Source organism: Prionailurus bengalensis, chromosome E3 (genome assembly GCF_016509475.1).
Source record: "Prionailurus bengalensis isolate Pbe53 chromosome E3, Fcat_Pben_1.1_paternal_pri, whole genome shotgun sequence".
NCBI classification, from domain to species: Eukaryota; Metazoa; Chordata; class Mammalia; order Carnivora; family Felidae; genus Prionailurus; species Prionailurus bengalensis.
Window position 1 is genome coordinate 29,601,203 of NC_057357.1, and position 21,841 is coordinate 29,623,043.

Consider the following 21,841-nt stretch of genomic DNA (forward strand, 5'->3'; position numbering starts at 1 on the left):
GTTGTTTCCATGACTTCTTCAGGGAAGAGAGGGCTCGCCTCAAGTTAGTATCTCCTTGTCTAATTTTGATCTTGCTGTCTTGATTGCCGGAGATCAGCTGAGATGTGTCTGTGGCTTTATCAAAAGGCTGCTTTTGAAGAAAACGTAAGGGGCACACCGCACACACCTCTTCTTGTGTTGTCAGCCCCGCGGGCCCTACGGCGGCTGTGCACCTGCTGGGCCGTGCCAACCTTGTGTTGGCTCTCCTTACTTTAAACTACATTTCCCCCTGGCTTAATAACTTGTTTATCCTTAGGATAAACATATCACTTGTAGAGGTAAAAAAATCAACCAACCCCCAGGTAGGTATGTAAGCAGCTCCCTCTTCCACAGAAGGGTATTGTATTAGTTTTCCTGTTGCTGCTGTAACAAATCACAGCAAGCTTTGTGGCTTTAGACAAGAGGAATTTATTCCCTATTCCCTTCTGGTCTGGAGGCCAGAAGTTTGAAATCGAGCTGTTGGCAGGGCTGCATTTCCTCCAGAGGCTCTGGGGAAGGATACGTCCCTTGCCTGTTCTAGCTTTCGGTGGCTGCTGGCAGTCCTTGGCTTCTGGGCACATCTCTCCACTCTCTGCCTCCATGGTTACATTGTGGCTTCCTTTGTGTGTGTGTGTGTTCTCCCTTTGCCTCTCTTGCAGAAGGACACTTGGGCTGGCATTTAGGGCCCACTTGGGTAGTAGTCCAGGATAATGTTCTCAAGAGGCTTAACAGTGATTAATTACATCTGTTGGGACCCTTTTTCCGTATAAGGCAACATTGATGGGTACCGGGATTAGAGTGTGTGTCTTTTTGGAGACCACCATTCAGCCCACTATAGGCTGTTAGTAGTAAAGTCAGCATTCTTAGGTATTCCTCGCCTTGCTTTGGCGAGGAAAAACCAGGCGGTAGTTATTTTTAAGACTATGTAACATTTCATTCGTACAATTCGAGGGTCACCACTGTACCTAATATCTGATAGTGGCTACCCCAAAATCTTCTCCGTTGAACACCTTCCACTCTTCGGTGAGTTCCCTACATCATTTATTCACATTTGCTCTAATTGCTTCCAGCAATGCTCAGAGGTAAATAATAATGTCCCCACTTTAAGTTCTTAATTTTTAAAAAAAATTTTTAACGTTTATTCATTTTTGAGAGACAGAGTGTGAGTAGGGGAGGGTCAGAGAGAGACGGAGACACAGAATCCGAGGCAGGCTCCAGGCTCCGAGCTGTCAGCACAGAGCCTGATGTGGGGCTCGAACTCATGGACCATGAGATCAGGACCTAAGCTGAAGTCGGACGCTTCACTGGCTGAACCCCCAGGCACCCCTTGAGTTCTTACTTTTAAGTAATCTTTCCACCCAAAGTGGGACTCAAACTCACAACAACACCAAGATTAAGAGTCACATGCTGTAATGACTGAACCAGCTAGGTGCTCCAATCATGTCCCCATTTTATTTTTTTAATTAATTTATTTAGAGAGAGCTCACAAGTGGGGGAAGGGTGGAGACAGAGAGGAAGAGAGAGAATCTTAAGCAGGCCCCACACCCAGCATGGAGCCCAATGCTTACAACCCTAAGATCATGACATGAGCCAAAATCACGAGTCGGATGTTCAACTGATGGCCCCCCAGGCCCCCCAGTCATGTCTGCATTTTAAGGCTAAGACTGTCTGCCGAGGGTCTCAGAAATGGCAGAGTCGGGGATGACCCAGGTCTGTTCTCGCCCAAGAATGGTTTCTTCCTCCACAGCACGCGGTTTCTAAAGAGTCAGTTCTGTGGTGGTTTGCTCATTTTTGTAAGAGACGGTGCCAGTATCTTTGAAGGGTTTCCTTTTCTCTTGGGGTTTGGCCTGAGCAGTGATCATAAGAGATGTTGACTTTGACCCCTGGGTTCTGCGGGACTAGTTTCCTGTGACATTTTACAGTCCACCCTTCCACAGGTCGCACGCGTGACTTCTTTGTATAATGCTTAGTTTAACGTTTTTCTGTGATGCCATTTGATACGGTTCATTTGATGGGGACTGTTCACATGAGCTGCTGCTCTCACCCCCCTTCCTTGTTTCTAGTGTTGTATCTGTTTAAGAAAGGCCATGAGTTGGCTTCAGGACAGATGTCGGGTAACGCTCTATTTGTCAAAACATCAAGTGACTATAGATGGAGAATTGGGTGCCTCCCGCCCGAGTGAAATTAAAATAACTGATGCCACAGCCGGTCCCTTCCAGCCCGCGGATGTCTTCGTATTTTACACGAGAGCTTTAGCGAGCAAAATAAATGAGCTTGTTTTGTGAGAGATGTCTGCATGCTTCCTACCCTGGATGATGAGATTAGTTTTTTATGGCACATAAATATGTATAATGATGAGCCCTTGCGTACAGGGTTCTCATGAAGTGCTTTTCCCGCTGTGCCCTGAAGGAAATACCGAGACCGTTTGCAAGTACAGGAGAGCTGGCCGCCGTTAAAGGTTGCACTTTTCCTTTGGAAGGCTCAGGACGTGGGGCGAGCCTCAAATTAATTCACTGCTCACATTGTGTAGAGATTAGATTTTACTCCACATCTCTGTATCCCAGTCTTCAGTGGTGTGAGGGGAATGCAGTTTTACTTGGAAAGCTCTTTTCTGAGACAAAGCTTCTTAGGAACAGAAGCGCAGTCTGGAAGAAAGCACTTGAGCGAACGCAAATGTTTAACTCATCGAATGAAATCCTGCGTTTCTAGGAAGAAGAGCAAGGCGTTGGGGGGCTAAAGGTTTTTCTTTTTGTTGGGGTGGCGGGGGGTGGGGGCAGGGATCAGATGAGCACTGTTGTACTTTATTCAGACATGCCATAACATTAGAGATCCTTCCAGATCATTCAGACCTGGGTGTTATGTGTACAACTCTGATGTTACAGGAGGCAGACTCTCGTATTCAGGCGCCTATAGGTCTCCCAGGTTGGGATGTTCCGGTTCGAGAGTTTTCCTGAGGGCGATCACCGCGCGTGGGGGCAGCTGTGCCTGGGAAGCCGGAGGCCCAGGCAGCCCACGGTAGCAGTTCTTCCTGCATTGCAAACAGGGGAAGATTGTCCTTTTCTTTTCTTTGAAGATTATATTATTTATTTTGAGAGAGAGAGTGTGTGTGCGAGTGGGAGAGGGGCAGAGAGAGAGAGAGAGAGAGAGAGAATCCCGAGCATGCTCTGCACAGAGCCTGACGCCGGGCTCCGAACCCACAAACCATGAGATCATGACCTGAGCGGAAACCGAGAGTCAGATGCTTAACCAGCTGCGCCACCCAGGAGCACCAGAAGGTTGTCCTATTCGTCTGTTGACAGCCTGGCTTTCCTTGCGGCCTGTCCTTCCCATTGCCTTGAAATTTCAGCCTCCCCACAGCTCTTGCTCAAACGGCAGCCTCATTATGTGCCTGGGCTTGGTTATAATTTAATCGGCCATTAGAGCATTACCAAAAAAATGTTTCTGGGACCTTGTGTCTGAAGCTCTTGCTTCACCTGGGGCTTGGGTAGCGACTGAGGACTAAAAACGTGACTCGTCCCTGTTTGTTCCTGCTGGGGCTCCAGCCTCAGCATTTCACATCGAGGCTTTGGAAACAGCTCAGGTTACAAGCCACACGTGAGAGGGGTACCCAGCAGAGGCGGGTGGGCATTATGGTAGAGCTGGTAGTGAGAAGCTTTGGGCCTGAGTTCTGTCTCTGCTCCCGTGGCGGCCAAAGGGAAGCCAGTGAACTTGGAAGAACCTTCCTCCTTCCTGGTCTGATGAGACTGGTACTTATCTGCCTGTCCCACAGACACCAGATGAGATAGGGTAAACGTACAACAATACATTTTGTCTTTCTGGCCAGGCACTTTGTGCTAATGTTTTTTTGTCTCATTGAAACACAAAATACCCACTCATAATTCCACCAGCCAAAAAAAAAAAAAATCCCCTCACTTTAGAGCATGTCTCAGCAGTGTGTTTTCTGTGTCTGTTTCATTTACTAATTGAGATCAGTGTGATTCATTTACTGATTGAGATGGTACTCGTTTTATAATTTTGTAACTTAAAAAAATACAGTAATGAATTTCCAAAAGATATTCAAGCCAGTGGCCAGCATCACGTAGATGGCTTTCAGTGGTTCGTCGGGTGGATGTATCATGGCCCTCTTACAACCTAACCTTCGTGTTTGGGCCTCTTGTCAGTCACCACGTCCACTGCACTGTGATGGGCATGACCGTTTTTTGCCAGTTGCTTTTTTTTTTTTTTTTTGAGAGAGATGGAGTGTGAGTGGGGGAAGGGCAGAAAGAGAGGGTGACACAGAATCCAAAGAAGGCTCCAGGCTCCGAGCTGTCAGCACAGAGCCCGACGTGGCGCTCAGACCCATAAACCATGACATCATGACCTGAGCCGAAGTCAGACGCTTAACCCACTGAGCCACCCAGGCACCCCCCTGCCAAGTTGCTTCTTAAAGTGGCCATCGACACACTGCTCTGATTTGCTTTCTTTCTCTACCTTTGGATTTAGCCCTGGAAAGCATGTTACTGTGGGAGCAGAAATAAATATTTTCTTTCATTTCCAAATAGAATCACTGATCTTATACATAGTTGTGGTTATGCAGAATTTCAAAGAACTGTAATGATCTTTTCAGTTCCCTGAGATTTGAGCCTCTAGTGAATAGTGTTCCTGAATCACCTTTGGGACTTCTTGCATGCATTTTTGAATATCACTTTTGCCCTCTTTGTTCGTTCTTTCTTTCTCTTTCTTTCTTTCTTTCTTTCTTTCTTTCTTTCTTTCTTTCTTATATTTATTTATTTTATTTCTGAGATGGGGGGGGGGTTGGGCAGAGAGAGAAGGGGAGACACAGAATCCAAAGCAGGCTCCAGGCTCTGAGCTGTCAGCACGATGCTGGGCTTGAACTCATAAACCCATGAGATCATGACCTGAGCTGAAGTTGGACACACAACCGACTGGGCCACCCAGGTGCCCCTGCCCAGGTCTTTGTTTTCTTTAGCAAGAATTAAAAAAAAAATTTTTTTTAACGTTGATTTTTGAGAGATAGACAATGAGCAGGGGAGGGACAGAGAGAGAGGGAGATACAGAATCTGAAGCAAGTTCCAGGCTCTGAGCTGTTAGCACAGAAACAAGTTCCAGGCTCTGAGCTGTTGTTAGCACAGGGCCTGATGTGGGGCTTGAACCCATGAACCCTGAGATCATGACCTGAGCCGAAGTCAGATACTTAACTGACTGAGCCATGCAGGCGCCCCTGCCGTCTTTGTTTTCTTGAGCTTAGCTGCACAAAATGGGTTAACACTGGCATCAGCTTGGCAATCCGTTTTTATTCACCAGACAACTAGGGAATGATGGTTCAGAGAAGCCATAGTCCAAGGCAAGCTGTCGTGTCATCAAAGAATAACCTTTAATCTAAGTGTACTTCTTTGAGCAGCCCAGTGTGCTTTGTGGTTGCCAGAGTCAGAGTCTGACACTTGCTGGTGAGGTCAGAGAATTTCGATAAGGTTAGAGGTGTCTGATTCCGTGTGTCGGGCATGTTACTCATGCCAAGTGTTGGCCAATCTTCGGTGCCGCGTTAGTGCTGAAGTTTAACGCGTGATGCTAGAGGTGTTCATCTGTAGCCAGTTCACAGAACCGGGGGGACTTTTGCCTTAAGTTGGCAAGAGAGTCATATTAGTGATCTTTTTGCGCCTTTCTAAAAAATGAGAACCACGGTTGTCAGCAATAATGTCCCCGCAGTTTAGCTCTTGCAGAGAAGCTAGTTGCTGGTCACAGTTGACCTCCTGGTCTCAGGGAGTGGTGGAAGACTTATGTCATTGCTTCCTTGGTTTTTGTTTTGGTAGTTCTGTGTTTTTCTAAGCCAGACTCATTTAATGTACACACATCATTAAGACTGATGCTTTTTTGGAGCCGTTGGCACAGCTTCTTGGTCCTTCTTATGCGGGTTGATTACTGAATCATCATTAATGGCAATTAGCACGAGATTGAACATGCTCTTTTCCTGTTCTCTCAACTTGGTGGTTCTCAGTCTGTAGAGTTTCTGAGTCGGTAGGTCTTCGGTAGGGCCCGGGGATTTGCCTTTCTAACAGGTCCCCAGGTGGTACTGATACGGCTGGTCTGGGGAACCCCATTTTGATAAGAACTCAAGGTTCTGGGCTGCTAAGAAGTTTTATACCTGGAATGAGCTTCTTCAGTGACTAGCAAGCCTCCTCACGTAGTCTAGGTCCCAATGTCATACTGCCCTGGGCTGGAAAGGATATGGGCAGATGGCTTTTCGTGAGTGCTATGCAGCATATGGGAGACTTTAGAGATAAAAACATTGTGCACAGTAGCCCATTAAAGAGGCTGAGCTGAAGTTACCTCGTCTGATGAGCAAAAGACCTTGGAATTTGCTGTGCTTTACTGTTGGATCTTTCCAGACGTGTTTGAAAGCCGAGATAAACAGCATCATGAATCACTGGAGAACACTAAAAATCTGACAGACGCCCACAAGGGTAAACTTTGTTTCGCGGCATCTAGAATGTGAACTTGAGTTTACGGTTTCTTAGAATAGAATCTTGGTATAAAATTGGTGATTGTACCAAATAGGAGTTTTAATTTTAACCTTTGATGGAGTTAGTAGCGTCAGCCCTTTTAGAGGGTAGGTGCTAAAATAATATTTCATCAGAAAGCTTGCAGGGATGTGGCAGGACTTCTGCCCTGTCGTGTCTGTACTCAATTACAGCCATCTTGAATCTTCTCGAAAATAGAAATACCATGTTGTGCAAGTGTTGGTCCAAATGTCTTTGACACCCGCAGATTCTGAAGGCCTTCGGCAAGAGCATTGTTCAGCACAGTTCACGGCCAAGGAACACTCCTGAGCATATTTACCGGTGTTTCTGCCTGCCCAGTGCGTTGTCTCGTGTGTTAGAATGAACACCGTCAAGCAGATGACCCCCGTGTGAAGTCTTCGATCACATCATTTCAGGCCTTTTGACAGCCAGTTTGTATGAGGCAAGCGTACAATCAAATGTTGTAATTTTTACTTCAAAAGGGCAGGGATGTGACCAGAGCGGTGGCTTGCAGACAGCCTGGCACACAGAGGTGGGGGGGCCACCGGGGAGTTGACTTTGGTTCAGTTCCACCGACGCTCAGCTACGCTTTTAGGGTCGGTTTCCCAATGACACAGCTTTCTCCAGAGTTGCAGTTGGCCAAGTCACACGCGCACTTGGTTTGCGTGTTCTTCCAGGGTTTAGGGCTATTCATTTCTCTGTAAAGCCCAGACACGGAGGCATCGGGGAAGAGTGAGAAGCGCTATTAATAATTTATTTGAAAGGGGTTTCTATTTAGTGAGAGTGTTGAGCAAGCAAACAAGATAGTGTGGAATTAACTAACTTAAAAAAAAAAATCTTTGTGGAGTCTTTTTGCCAAGAACAGATTTTTATTTATTTCAGTCAGAGGAAATATGAGAGAACAAATAGCCTGTATGTTGGGTGATGAAAGATACCTTTCAAAAAAGGGTTTGAAACACTTAGATGGTGAGAGGAAATGGGGAAGTCTCCTTTTTAAGTATAATTCTTGCTGCAGTTCATAGCACCGTTGATTTTCTCAGTGTGTTAGTGAGGTCGCATGATTTTAGAAACAAAATGATACTTTAAAAAAGAAATCAAGCAATTTCAGACTCAGACATGTGATTTTACTTTATATTCCTCTCTCCACGATGGGTAAGATGGGGCATAAGATTGATCTAAGTGGCATTTTCAGTCAGGTGTCTCTGGCAGTCTCTAGTTATTTCCCCTGGGCCTCCCAGTTCTGCTAGCCTTTAGTTCATTTTTTAAGTTTGAAAAGTAATAGTGGGGCACCTGGGTCGCTCAGTCAGTTAAGCGTCTGACCTCGGCTCAGGTCGTGGTCTCACCATTGGTGGGTTTGAGCCCCGCGTTGGGCTCTGTACTGACAGCTCAGAGCCTGGAGCCTGCTTCAGATTCTGTGTCTCCCCCTGTCTCTGCCCTTCCCCTACTCATGCCCTCGCTCTCTCAAAAATAAATAAACAGGGGCGCCTGGGTGGCGCAGTCGGTTAAGCGTCCGACTTCAGCCAGGTCACAATCTCACGGTCCGTGAGTTCGAGCCCCGCGTCAGGCTCTGGGCTGATGGCTCAGAGCCTGGAGCCTGTTTCCAAGTCTGTGTCTCCCTCTCTCTCTGCCCCTCCCCCGTTCATGCTCTGTCTCTCTCTGTCCCAAAAATAAATAAACGTTGAAAAAAAAAATAAAAAATAAAATAAATAAACATTAAGCAAAAAATTTTCATTGTTAATTTGGATCATTTAATGCTGTTAGAGAACATGAGCTATTATTTACTGACAGCCCAGTGTATTATTGAACCTTAAGGTCACTTTTCATTTTTGGGGTGTTTGTGTAGCAATGAACGTGTTGATTCAAGCTTTTATTCTTCTGTTGAAATTAGAATAAACATTTTAAATTATTTTTATGGTGCTTGCTATGTTGCATTAACTTTTAAATTAAGGGTTTTTTTTTTTTTTAATTCGGTTTTTTAGAATCGGGGACTATCTCTAAATTTACTAAATGGAAAATTGAAAACTTTATGAAGCATAAAAATATTGAGCCTTCTCACCCAGGAGTAACTTCATAGGTTCTGGTCGGCAGTAGTAGTAATAGCTGCCGTCAGTGACAGACTCCTTTGTGACGGGTGCTCTGTGCGATAGTGTCCTCTGGCGTCCCAGGTGGTGTTGATTGAATTGGGTAAAACGGCTCCCAAGGGCGCCTGGGGGGCTCAGTTGGTTAAGTGTCTGTCTTTGGCTGAGGTCATGATCTCATGGTTTGTGAGTTCAAGCCCCGCATCAGGCTCCATGCTGACAGTGCAGAGACTGCTTGGGATTCCCTCTCTGTCTCTGTCTCTGTCTCTGTCTCTGTCTCTCTCTGCCCCTCCCCTGCCCATGTTCTCTCTCTTTCTCTCTCAAAATAAATAAATAAAAACTAAAAAAACCAAAACCAAAAACGGCCCCCAGAACCAGAATAGTATATGCTTGAGCCTAAATTAGTGAACTAAAAATAAAATTGGTTTCTTAGCCATAGGATTTGGATTATTAAATTGTAGGCCAGGCAACAAGTTCTTAAACCACAGAGTACCATGGCTTTGTTTTTTCTGGCATTAACCAAACAGTGTTATTTATACTGATGGTTCCATTTGTAAACTAGATCATGCCCTGCTTGGCGTTTGAATGCCTGAATAATATGCCTTAATTGTGGGTCAGTGAAGCCAAACTAATTGCTTGTTGGGCTCTTGGATTGCCTTTTTAATTTGCTGTATAATGCAGTCTCCACCAGAAACATACCATGTATTGTCATCTAAGCAAAGCTTATTAAAATCATCTTACAAACAACGGAATGCCTGATATTTTGTCCATAATCTTGCAAATAAAAAAATTAAATGCATCACAGAGAGTTGTAAGTTACAAATATGCTTTTTTGAGTGCCTTTGTATCTGTTTCGGAAAGTATACATAAAATGCCTGTTCTATGTTTTATACCAATGTGATTGCTTTCTTTACCACGGATTGTTTCGCTTTGTGCTTTTAATATGTTTTAAATGACAGTAATGGCATGAGCTTCTAAGATGGTCACTTATTTCAGACTGTGCAATTCACCCAATAAGATTGGTATTGGTATTCATCCAGTGACTTTCCGTTTCAGTAAAAAAAAAGAAAAGACACATTTGCTGTCATTCTCATTTCTCCAAACACCAGTCATAGGAGTTCCCTTTATAATTTTTAGGGACAGTTGTTCAGAAGTCGGTAAGATCGTTAGCATTCTCCGATACTTGTTTTCTCTGTTTCTCTCAACTAACAAGCAGACCTGCAGAGGACTTTCTTTTGACTCTCTGGTCACTAATTTCGTCCATGTAGCTAAGATTTATTGAACAGCTGCTGAATGCCAGGAACTGTTGTAGGTGGAGGGATGCCACAGGTTGGTGGTTGGTTGTTTGTTTTTTTTTTTTCTATTTATGATTAATATTTAGTCCTAGAGAAAAATCTTTGAGGTGAATTGTAAGAGCTTTTTAAAATGATTTTAGAAATGGAGTAATATATTTAAGAAGTGTCTACTTAAGAATTTAATAGATGCCTATGTCGGGTTTTCAGTAGAAATTAGCCCATTACCTGTTTTTCTTTTCTTTTTGTAGGTTATTTCTTATGAGAGTCATGGATATCCCCTATCTCAACTTGGAAGGACCAGACTGTAAGTGAATTTGTATTTTCTCTTTGCATCTGCACATGTAAGTGTGTGGTCTGGAAGGGATAACAGGAAAAGTACGACTGAAGAAAGAGCTTTATTTACTTAAAAATAGGCAGTGATTTTGTGGTGGATATGAATACTATGCTTAACGTAATGGTACCCTTGGGTCTTGATTAACTCATCTCTTGAGTTACATTTTCCAGTTTATGCATGAGTTGAATGTTGAAAAATGTATATCTTCTCTTCATTATTTCGTTTTCACTCAGAACTCTAAATTCATCATTTCCCATAAGTGCACATGATAAATTTTGAGATGTGTTAGCTGTGTTACTAACCATAAGTTCTCTATTTTCCAGTTACTTGAGTGTGTATATTTTTTGGTTGGGTAGGGTTTTTTTGTTTTTTTTTTTCATTTTCCTTTTTCATTGAAAACCTTGGAAGTCCAGTCCTTTAGGGAGATGGTTACTGCTGCTTCAGATTAGTTTTCTACTTTATCCTCCTCACCTTCCCACTTTTCTTTTCCATCGCTTTTTTTTTTTTTTTAATTTTTTAACATTTATTTATTTTTGAGAGACACAGAGAGAGACAAAGCGCTAGCAGGGGAGGGGCAGAGACAGAGGGAGACACAGAATCTGAAGCAGGTTCCAGGCTCCGAGGTGTCAGCACAGAGCCCGACGTGGGGCTCGAACTCACGAACTGCAAGATCATGACCTGAGCTGAAGCCGGCCACTTAACCAGCTGAGCCCCCCAGGCACCCCTCCATTGCTCTCTTTCTAACCTTGGTTTATGGGCCTCAATCCCTGCCATTGGATATAGATGTGGGAGAACTGTAACTGATGGTAACAGTCCTTGCGGTGATGATCAGAGGACATAGGTGTTGCATTCCATATCGGAATTCTGTTTCGGTGTACTCTTGTCACAAGAATTCTGCCACCTCAGTGCCCTCATTCCCGGTTTATAGCCACGAGTAGCCAGAGCGGTTCAGTCCTAGGACTACCTCTGCTTAAACTCAGCCCACTGAATGTGGACGGTGCGTTACCTACACATGCAGACAGCTAGATTAAAAGGAGAAAGTTAAACACTTAGTGAAATATCTTGAATAGAGTTGCCTTTTATTTTTCCCCTTTAAATAATTTTCATGGGAACTTCATGAGTTCCTGTGGTCTGCATAGAATTGTCAGGATTCAAATTGTTGTGGGTTCAATAAAGTATCAGAGCCCGAGTCGAGGGTGAGATGGCAGAGTGCTGCCGTTCCAAAGAATACTTTTAGGAGTTGTTTGGTAATCATGAGCCCTTCACAGCAATTCCTCAAGTTAGCTTGGAGGCAGTTCCTTTAAAGAACCACTGGTATATCATTCACTTTTCAGCTGTCAACCTTTTATCCAAAACTTGTCTCCTAGTGCAACCAAAACGCGATCATGTTCTCCATGTGACATTCCCCAAAGAATGGAAAACCAGCGACCTTTACCAGCTTTTTAGTGCCTTTGGTAAGTAAATCACAAGTACATATGTACTTTTAGGATTTTGCTATGTTTTTGGTCTGTGCAGGTGGCCACAGGTATATGACAGCTTCAGCTCGGACGTGAAAGAGTATTGCTCTGCAAGAGTTTAGTCGCACTCATGGAGTATTTCAGGGTTTGATATATTGCTATTTTTGTGCTAATGTGACCTGAAGAACTTTTAATAACGCCCCACAATAGAGTGCTATTATTAATCCACGGAAAGCAGGATACTATTACTGTGACTGCCCTTAGTGCTGACCATGGAAAATAAATCTAGGCAGAGGATAAATCATGTTTAAGATTAAATTCAGAGAGAACGTCTGTTTCGTAAGGGCAAGTCACGGCTTGACATTGAATAGTCCAAGCACATGAGCACAGATGTTTAAGAGGACCGAGATAGGAGTTATGAGGGCGGTAGGGCACCGTTTTATCAGGTCAGGTGATAGGTGGAATCGAACAGTCTTCCGATGAGGGTTTATAATGACCCTTCTGAAGTCTTCAGCAGTTCCTCTTTAACCAGTGAAATATTTAAGCTGTTCTCCTTTGAAATTTTAGGTAAAGGCAGCATGAAATCTAAATGGCCAATACTAAGACTGTCCGTTAATGTTTATGTACCTTTTCACCGGGCTAATATCCTCTAAAATGTAGCCATTTAAAGAATATCTGAAGAGTTTATTAAAAGATGGTAAAGTGTTTGTATTTTAACATTTCGTGTAAAAAGCAGGTACAAAGTAGGATTCCTATATAACTTTTTTTGTTAACACTTTGTATAGAAATCAGACTGAAAGGAAGCTTCATGCTATTACCACTGACTATTTTGAGTTTTTTTATTTTTTATTTTTTTAGACAGAGAAAGTGCGAGCAGGAGCAGGGAGGGGCAGAGGGAGAGAAAGAATCTTTTTTTCTTTTTGAGAGAGAGAGAGGACGCAAGTGAGCAAGGGGCAGGGAGAGAGAGAATCCCATGAGGGACAGAGAGACAGAGAGAGAGAGAAAGTCAGGGCTCATGTTTCTTGCCCCAAGCAGGGATCGAGCTTACCCGAAACGGGGCTCATGGAGAGAGAGAGGATCTTAAGGAGACTCCATGCTCAGAGTGGGGGTCCAACACAGGGCTCGATCCCACGACCCTGGGATCATGACCTGGGTTGAAATCGAGAGTCAGACGCTCACCTGACTGAGCGACCCAGGCGCCCCATCGCTGACTGTGAGATAGGCTTCTTTATGCTTTTCTGTATTTCCTAAAATAAGCATATATGTATTAGATTTTATAAGCAAAACACTTTACAGACTTAACTTTTGGAAACGTAAGCGAAAAAAGGTATGTTTCCCAGTCTTTGCAGCCATCTCAATGACGTCTGAAATTCTGGTCTCGCTTATTAATTTAAATACAGATCTGGAAATGCAATTGAATTTCATGGCTAATTTGTTTTGAGAGCTTTTGATGTTATTGCCGTTCTTTCTCGAATTGCAAAGTGCTTACCCTATTTAGTCAACCTTTAATTGGGTAAATTAAGTAGAAGGCTCAGGGGAGAATTTTGTTTTCTTTTTTGTTTTTTTAACATTTTTTTAAAAGTGTATTTATGTATTTGAGAGAGAGAGAGCACAAGCAGGGGAAGGACAGAGAGAAAGGGAGAGAGAGAATCCCAAGCAGGCTCCACGCTGTCAGTGCAGAGCCCAATGCGGGGCTTGAACCCATCAACCCTGAGATCATGACCTGAGCTGAAATCAAGAGTTGGACGCTTAACCAACCGAGCCACCCAGGTGCCCCTCAATTTTTTCTTTTTAAGTTTATTTATTTTGAGAGAGCGAAAAAGCCTGGGTGGGAGAGGGGCAGAGAGAAGGTGAGAGAGAATCCCAAGCAGGTTTTGCACTACCATCTTGGAGCCTGATGTGGGGCTGGAACCCATGAACTGTGACATCATGACCTGAGCCTAAGTCAGACGCTTAACTTGACTGAGCCATCCAAGCGCCCCTGTTTTCGTTTTACTTAAAAAACAAATGAGTTGTGTGATACTGGACAGATAATCTCTCTGTGTGTCTGTGTCCTCACCGGAGATGCTGATGATGCCACTTACTGTATTCAGCATTTCACGAGGACTAAATGAGCTAATTCGTGGAAGGCATTTAGCATGGTTTGTGGCCTACAGCGACTAAATGAATGTTGACTATTATTATTTATCTAAAACACACACAGTAGAGAAGGGACTTTAGTCATTGAGGAAGTCATTATGGTACCTTGCTGTGCAACAGGAAGTGAGTTTTTGTCCTGTGACAATGACTTTGCAAGCATTTGTAGCCTTTGAAAATTTCAGCAGGAATTAAAAACATTTTTTTTCACTACTAAATTCCGGTGATGTTTACCCAGTTTTAATAATTCCAGTCTTGCGTGTCTTTTGGAGGAGAGCAGTAGCAGAATAATTAGGCCTCTGCTTCCCCTTCAGTTTTCTCGAGCTCCTGCCCCACCACGCCTGTCCTTCCTTCTCCCCAGCGCCCTCGTGCCTTCTGTCTGTCTGCAGGTGGTTAGCCTTTCTGGAAGGTCTGTCTCTCTTCATGTGAACATCACTTGGTTTCGCTAGACTGCTTTCTGCCCCTCTCGGGTTTTTCTTGCCTCCGTTAGTCTGTCTTGGTTTCCTCTCTCTGACACCTTCTTTTCTTTGGTCCTCGTCTACCTGCTACCTGTTTGCTTTACCTGGCCTTGAGATCAACGTTGAGTTTTTCTCACTTCTTGCTACTTGGATTCCTTTTGTGTTTTCCAGTTGTAATTTTCAAAGCTTATGCCTCTCCTGAAATGCTTAATGCAGTAAGTGCCATCGTCATCATCTGATGAGGACAGAGATGCAGAGAGATTATCTGTCCAGTATCACACAAGTCATTTTTTTTTTTTTTAATTTTTTTTTCCTTTTTCAATGTTTTTATTTATTTTTGGGACAGAGAGAGACAGAGCATGAACGGGGGAGGGGCAGAGAGAGAGGGAGACACAGAATCGGAAACAGGCTCCAGGCTCTGAGCCATCAGCCCAGAGCCTGACGCGGGGCTCGAACTCACGGACCGCAAGATCGTGGCCTGGCTGAAGTCGGATGCTTAACCGACTGCGCCACCCAGGCGGCCCTGTTTTTTTAATTAAAATGAAAACAGGGGCGCCTGGGTGGCTCAGGCGGTTAAGCGTCCGACTTCGGCTCAGGTCATGATCTCACGGTCTGTGGGTTCGACTCCCACATTGGGCTCTGTGCTGACGGCTCAGAGCCTGGAGCCTGCTTCAGATTCTGTGTCTCCCTCTCTCTCTCTGCCCCTCCCCTGCTCATTCTCTCTCTCTCTCTAAAATAAATAAATATTAAAAAGGAAAACTAGGGGAAAATTTTTAAAAAATTAACGCATTCTGAAATATATCAGACATGCAAATGAAGTCTGGTAGTGATCTGAAGGGTCACATGTTCCCTTTACTTTTATTTCGCTATTACAGGTAACATTCAGATATCCTGGATTGATGACACATCAGCGTTTGTCTCTCTCAGCCAGCCCGAACAAGTACAGATTGGTGAGTGCTTGGGGTAGAGGTTTTGTATATGAATGAAAATGCAAGCTTGCCCTCTTTATGCGGTGGCTTCAGTCCTCTGATTCACAAGCATTGCTGCCTGGTTTGTTTAGAGCTGTGTCTAAAATAAAGGGGGTAATCAGTCAGTATCACGTGTAGATTGCCTCCTTTCTGTTCCCCTCGCGTTGCACTTTTTTAAAACGAGTTGCAGATTGGCTTTGAGAATTAAAAGTAGCAAATTGAGCAGAATGGGGAACATCAAAAAGTGATACCTGTATCCATTGTTCGTCTCTGTACTTTTTCCATTTATTTATGTTTTTGTCATCTATTTATTTCATTAAACTTGTCTCGAATACTTGTTTTACAAACACACTGGAAGATGTTTTATTTGCTTTCAAAATAGAACAGTAAAAGATGGAACACCACATCTCTTACTGGATCCTAAATAATTTTGCTATTAACCATCTGAAAATGTATTTCCTTAGGATTGAAAGTTATTGATAAATATGTGTTGTTAAACAGCTGCTTCCTCAAATAGATTTCAAGTTTCCCTGGTGCTTAATAATGTAAGCGGTGTGGAATTTTAAAGTGTTCTGTCTTTTTTTTTAATGTTTATTTATTTACTTTGAGAGAGAGAGTGCTTGTGTGAGGGGCAGAGGGGCAGAGGGAGAGAGAGAGAGAATCTTAGGCAGGTTCCATGCCCAGCAGCACAGAGCCTGACGGGGGGCTCGATCCCACGACCGTGAGATCATGACCTGAGCTGAAATCGAGTCTGACTCTCAACCGCCTGAGCCACCCAAGCTCCCCTAAAGTGATATGTCTAATTAAACTTTTGTTTATTTAACAAGGTACCACGTACTGAAACTATATAATTCTGATAAGGTAACTAAATGAGTAACTATATATGAAAACTTCCACAAGTATGCCCATTCAGATCAGAGTATTTTGGTGTTTCTTCTTAATTATATGACCACTGCAGGAATATAGGTTACACTGCAGTGAAGAGCTTAGGCTCTGGAATCACACTGCTGCCCTACCTGTAGTTGTATGACCTTGGGCAAGTTCTTTAACCTTGACAAGCTTCTGCTTATCTCCGTAAAGTGAGGATGACAGTATGAATTTATTGGGGTTATTGTGAAGATTACAGGAGATGATGTACATGAAGCTTGGCACAGCTTTGAACGTGTATGACGATTACTTGGTAGTGGATTTCAGTGTGAAATGTCCTTCGGGAGCATGTGACACCAAGAATAGTGTTGGATACAGGGTGTGAATGATGTTGCTTGTTAAATGTTTTGGTATTTGCTTATTTCTGTGATTCATTCTCCTGCGATCCTTAGAAAGGCTGTTGAGTCCCCAGAGGGACTGATTATTAGAGAGGCAAAGATAACTTCGGGGAGGGGAAAGGGACTCTGAGATCGAGAGTGTAACAAGACTTTCTTGCGGCTGCAAGGACACAGAACTAGAACTTTTGGCTGGAAGTCTAGCCACACCTCCTTGGCCCAGCATCACCCTTCACCTCCCTCACAGCGCATACTTGTGTGACACTGAAGCCACACGGTGGGGTAGAGGAGATGCAGACTGCCCCGGGGCCTACCCTCGCCCCACCGCGCGTCGGCTGTGTGTCTTTGGGCAGGTTATGTGAACTCTCCAAGCCATGGGCTCCTCATCTGAGAGGTGGATTTGGTGACGGGTACTTTGTGAAGCGAGGTCACGGACATTAGTGGGGGGCCTGGCACTCCACCAGCGGTGCTTGACAAATGCTAGGTGATTATTCCCATATCTGCTTGGCCTCCCTTGCTGCGAACAGTAAAAATGAGAGTGTGCGAACGTGCCGTGAGATGTGTAAAGCACCAGCTGGTGGTATTTGCTTGCACACACGAGCAGACTCCTCGTTTATGTGTGTGCGGTGTCACAGCTTCTTGTGACGTTCCTGTGGTACCATGTTTGACGTCTAGTAATGCTTGCTCCCTTACTTACGATCGCAATATGCCCCAACGGTAGCTTTCGAGCCCAGTATTTCATTCAGCGATACCTGAAATCTGGGAACTGCATTTCAGAATCACGTTGCTCCAGAGGCACATCATTTGATTGGTTTTGTGTGTTGCTTCCCTGAGGGCAGTATTGAGTCCGCCTCATTCCCCACTGACTCCTTCTCCAGTGCCCGGAACGCACCGTGGGATGAGTAGAAATGTGTGTTTGAGTGGGTAACATGGGGAAGAGGCCAAGATGAAATTGTGACCTTTTTACCTTTTTCCTCCTACCTGAAGTAGGTGACTATTGTGTCTCAAGAGATGCAGCTTTACTAGTAAAGTCTCAGTTTCCATTGTAGGCTCTTACACAGAGGACAACACTTAACAGAAATACCTGGCCATTTGCACATGCTGTGCCTATGACCATAAGTTTCTTTGCCACAAGCCACCTCTTTACCATCCTTTTCCTCCAGAGCTTGGCTATGTCTCATTTCCTGCCTCATGTCGGCTTAAACATCCATTTCTCTGGATGTCTCCTTCTCTGGGCCCCATTTCTGTGCAGCCTGGCATCCTTCATGGATATACCTTGTTTGATTATCTTCCCTGGTGAACTGTAAACTCTTTGAGAGCAGGAACCAGACCTCTTGCTCACCGTGGTGTTTTTAGTGCTGAGAGTAAATGCTTATTGAGCTGGGTAAATGATAGTCAGAGTATCATGACTTGGAAATGCCTTTTTGCTGGGGCACCTGGGTGGCTCAGTCGGTTAAGCATCTGACTTCAGCTCAGGTCATGATCTCACAGCTCGTGAGTTTGAGCCCCGTGTGGGGCTCTGTGCTGACAGCTCAGAGCCTGGAGCCTACTTCGGATTCTTTGTCTCCCTCTCTCTCTGCCCCTCCCCTGCTTGTATTCTGTCTCTCTCTCTCAAAAATAAATAAAAAAACATTAAAAAAATTTATTTTTATTTTTATTTTTTTTTTAATTTTTTTTTCAACTTTTTTAAATTTATTTTTGGGACAGAGAGAGACAGAGCATGAACGGGGGAGGGGTAGAGAGAGAAGGAGACACAGAATCGGAAACAGGCTCCAGGCTCTGAGCCATCAGCCCAGAGCCTGACGCGGGGCTCGAACTCACGGACCGCGAGATCGTGACCTGGCTGAAGTCGGACGCTTAACCGACTGCGCCACCCAGGCGCCCCTAAAAATTTTTTTTAAAAATGCCTTTTTACATGGGATGGATATTTATAATGTCTCTGGTCTTTTGCCGTGATGTCTAAAATTATGCAGTTTCATTGAAAGTATAAAAATCTGTTTTTTATAGTAGTAATTCTGATGATGAGAGAGACCTAGGATAGCTAATGTGCTGCAAATCCTATTAGTGTTAACTTAAACAAATTACTTATTCATTTCAGCGGAAACAAAGGGCCTGTTAGATCAATAATGTAACATTGGAAAAATCATTAAATGCCTATTTATATAGCAGCTTGTAATGGCTTCTTTGGCTCTGTTACAAACTACTTTTTGATTTACATTTAAGAAATGGCTTCTAAACTGACACCTGTCTTTTGATAATACTAAGTCTAACCAAGATTTAAAAAAAACCAAAACATTTTCAGTATCTTGAATATGAAAGTTCTCTTTTTCTAGGGAACGTTGTTATACTAATAATTAAAATCTTCCTACTGAGTGCCATTTGGTTTGATTCCTGATTGTTTTGTTTGTTTGCAAAACATCAAGGTGAGGGTCTTTGTGGCTTTGGGGTGTTCAGGTGGTGATAGCCCATTCAAGCCATACATTGAGCATTGTTCCCCGGTAGCTCTTGAGGTAAGGTAGTTCGTGACCATGGAGAATGTCACTTAATGTCACTGTTGGGGAATTTTCCTCAAAGAACTGGAGTGAGAAATCACCTTTCATTGTAGCTTCTGAATTGCTCATTCATATTTAAGATTCTTATATTCCTGGGGCACCTGGGTGGCTCAGTTGGTTAAACATCCAGCTCTGGGTTTCAGCTCAGGTTATGATCTCATGGTTCGTGGGATTGAGCCCTGCCTCAGGCTCCGTGCTGATAGCTTGGAGCCTGCTTGGGATTCTCTCTCCCTCTCTCTCTCTGCCCCTCTCCTGTGTTCTTTTGCTCAAAATAAATAAATAAAAATAAACTTGCAAAAAAAACCCAAGATTTTTATATACCTAATGTAGTTTTGTTAGGGAGGGGCCCAGCAATATTTCAAAAGTTCAGAGAACCTTCTAGTCATACCCTCAATGTTTAGACATTGAGTATTTTTGTCTTGAGTGTCCTAAATGCATCATACATTTTCATAGTAATAGCTTGAGAAAAAAAAAACCTTTTTACTTATGTTGAAAGCTGGAAATTGTAGCATACTGCCAGAAATATTTAAAAAGCAGAAATTGATAAAGGCACTTCAGAAGAGGTAGAAATCTGACAATTATTTTGTAAAGCCAGCAGGTAGTTGTATAAATTTCTGATATGCCGCCTTAGGAGCTCGTTCAGGACAGTTTGTTGGGATGGAGGGAGAAACTTGCTTCACTTCACTTTAGAGTATGAGCATGTTTATATTAAATTGTACTTTTAAACGCACAGCTTTTATTTGCGCAGAACAGGCAAATCTTTGAGTTGTGGATATGACCCGAGGCGATTAGTCAGCATTGTTTTGCTAAAGGGTGCTTATAACTTTAAAATTTACCTGTGCTTTTTGTTTTCCTTTTAATGCCTGCAGAGTCTGTAGTGATAATGCCTTGCTTCATACGTGGTATCAGTGATGTGTGTTCTTATTTTTCCTTGATCATGCTTGGTGGGGGTTACTAATTTCGACGGTCTTTTCAAAGAACCAGCTTTTGTTTTAATTCATTTTCTGTATTGTTTTTATTGCCTATTTACTGGGTTTCTGCCCTTTTTTTTTCTTCCCTTTTTCCTTCCTTTTATTTGCTTAGGGTTTACTTTGCCCTTCTTTTTCCCACTTCCTGAAGTAGAGCCCTATGTGATTGATTTTTATTTTATTTTATTTTATTTTATTTTATTTTATTTTATTTTATTCATTTTATTTTATTTTATTTATGTTATATTTTATTTTTTTGGAGGGGGGTACAAAAAGGTGATTTTATTAAAGCACAGGGACAGGACCCGTGGGCAGAAAGAGCTGCCTTCTGTGACTGATTTTTAAACGTTCTTCTACACTTGTTCACCCCTGGCTTCCTAAAGGTCGCCCCTGGGTCAGTATAGCTCAGTGGTCAGCCAGGGAGTGGTCATGTGTGTGCTTAAACACCTTGAGCCTGTGAGGCTTCTACCTTTTGCCAGCTGGGTTGGGGAAGATATGCGACGTGTAAGCAGTTTGCACGTCTGCCCCGTTTCTTAGTCTCAGCTGTACCTTCTTACTTTCTGTGTGGGTGTGCAAGCCCTCACAGCCAGCTAGCACTGTGGATGTAGCCGAGACTCTTTCCTAGCCATTGACTTTGACCTTTTTTGTTTCCAATATAAACATTGCAAGCCACAAATTATTCTCTAAGCACTGCTTTAGGTGCCTCCCACAAATTACGTGTTGTAATCCCATTATTATTAAATTAGATGCATTTTCTAATTTCTCCTTTGACCCTGGATTGTTTAGAAGCATATTGCTTCATTTCCAAGTGTTTAGAAATTTTCCTTGAACTCTTGACACTAATTCCTAATTTAATTCTGTTGTGATTAGAGGTTTCGCTATGATTTCAATCTTCTAAAGTTTACCGAAACTTGCTTTATGGCCTAACGTAAGGTCTACCTTGCTGAACATACTGTGTGCCCCGGAAAAGAATGAGTTCTGCAGTATATGGTTTGGTGTATAAAGGTTACTGGTGCTTAGATATTCAATGTCTTTACCAGTGTTTTATTTAATCTATTAATTTTTGAGAGAGGGTGTTAATAAAATCTCCTGTGATTATGGAATTGTCTATTTCCTTTTAATCGTGTCAGCTTTAAGACTGTGTTATTAGGTGCATACACATTTTTTTAAGTGTTATTTATTTTTGAGAGAGAGAGAGAGAGAGAGAGAGAGAGAACAAGTGAGGGAGGGGCAGAGAGGGAGTGGGGGGCACAGAATCTGAAGCAGGCTCCAGGCTCTGAGCTGTCAGCACGGAGCCCAAAGGCGCCTCAGTGCTTTTGTCATTTTAAAATTTGTTCTTTGTTCCCTCTACTTTTCCTTTGTTTCTCCCTCTCCTATCCTCTTTTGGGTTATTTGAAGTTTTAAAGAATACCATTTTAATTTCTCTCTTGCCTTTCTAATGCCCACTTCTTTAAATTATTTTTTAGTGGTTGCTTTAGATATTTTAACATCTGTTCATAACTTTTCAGTGTAATTAGAGTTCATATTATACCACTTCACATATGATGTAGAAAGCTTACATTCCATACAGGTTCATTTATTGCAGTCCCCATTGGTTTTCAAGCTATATTTGGTGTATGTATAATATTTGCATGCATTATAAATCCTACAAAGTCGTGTTATAATTTTGCTTTAAACAGTCATATGTATTTTAAGATATTAAAAGGGTGGATTCTTTTCTCTTTACCCAGATGCTTACCAATTCAGATGTCTTCATTCATTCCTGAAGATCCAAGTTTCTTTAGAGTATCATGTCAC

General features: G+C 43.0%; 1 protein-coding gene across 3 annotated transcripts in view; it reads left to right on the top strand.

Moving 5' to 3' along the window:
* PARN (poly(A)-specific ribonuclease) overlaps positions 1 to 21,841 on the top strand; it is a 168,295-nt gene that overhangs the window by 50,256 nt on the left and 96,198 nt on the right. For all 3 annotated transcript variants that reach the window (XM_043560491.1, XM_043560493.1, XM_043560492.1), the window contains 3 exons: positions 10,158 to 10,213; positions 11,611 to 11,697; positions 15,170 to 15,244. In XM_043560491.1, the coding sequence (XP_043416426.1) occupies positions 10,158 to 10,213; positions 11,611 to 11,697; positions 15,170 to 15,244 (218 nt within the window). The remainder of the gene's footprint in view (positions 1 to 10,157; positions 10,214 to 11,610; positions 11,698 to 15,169; positions 15,245 to 21,841) is intronic.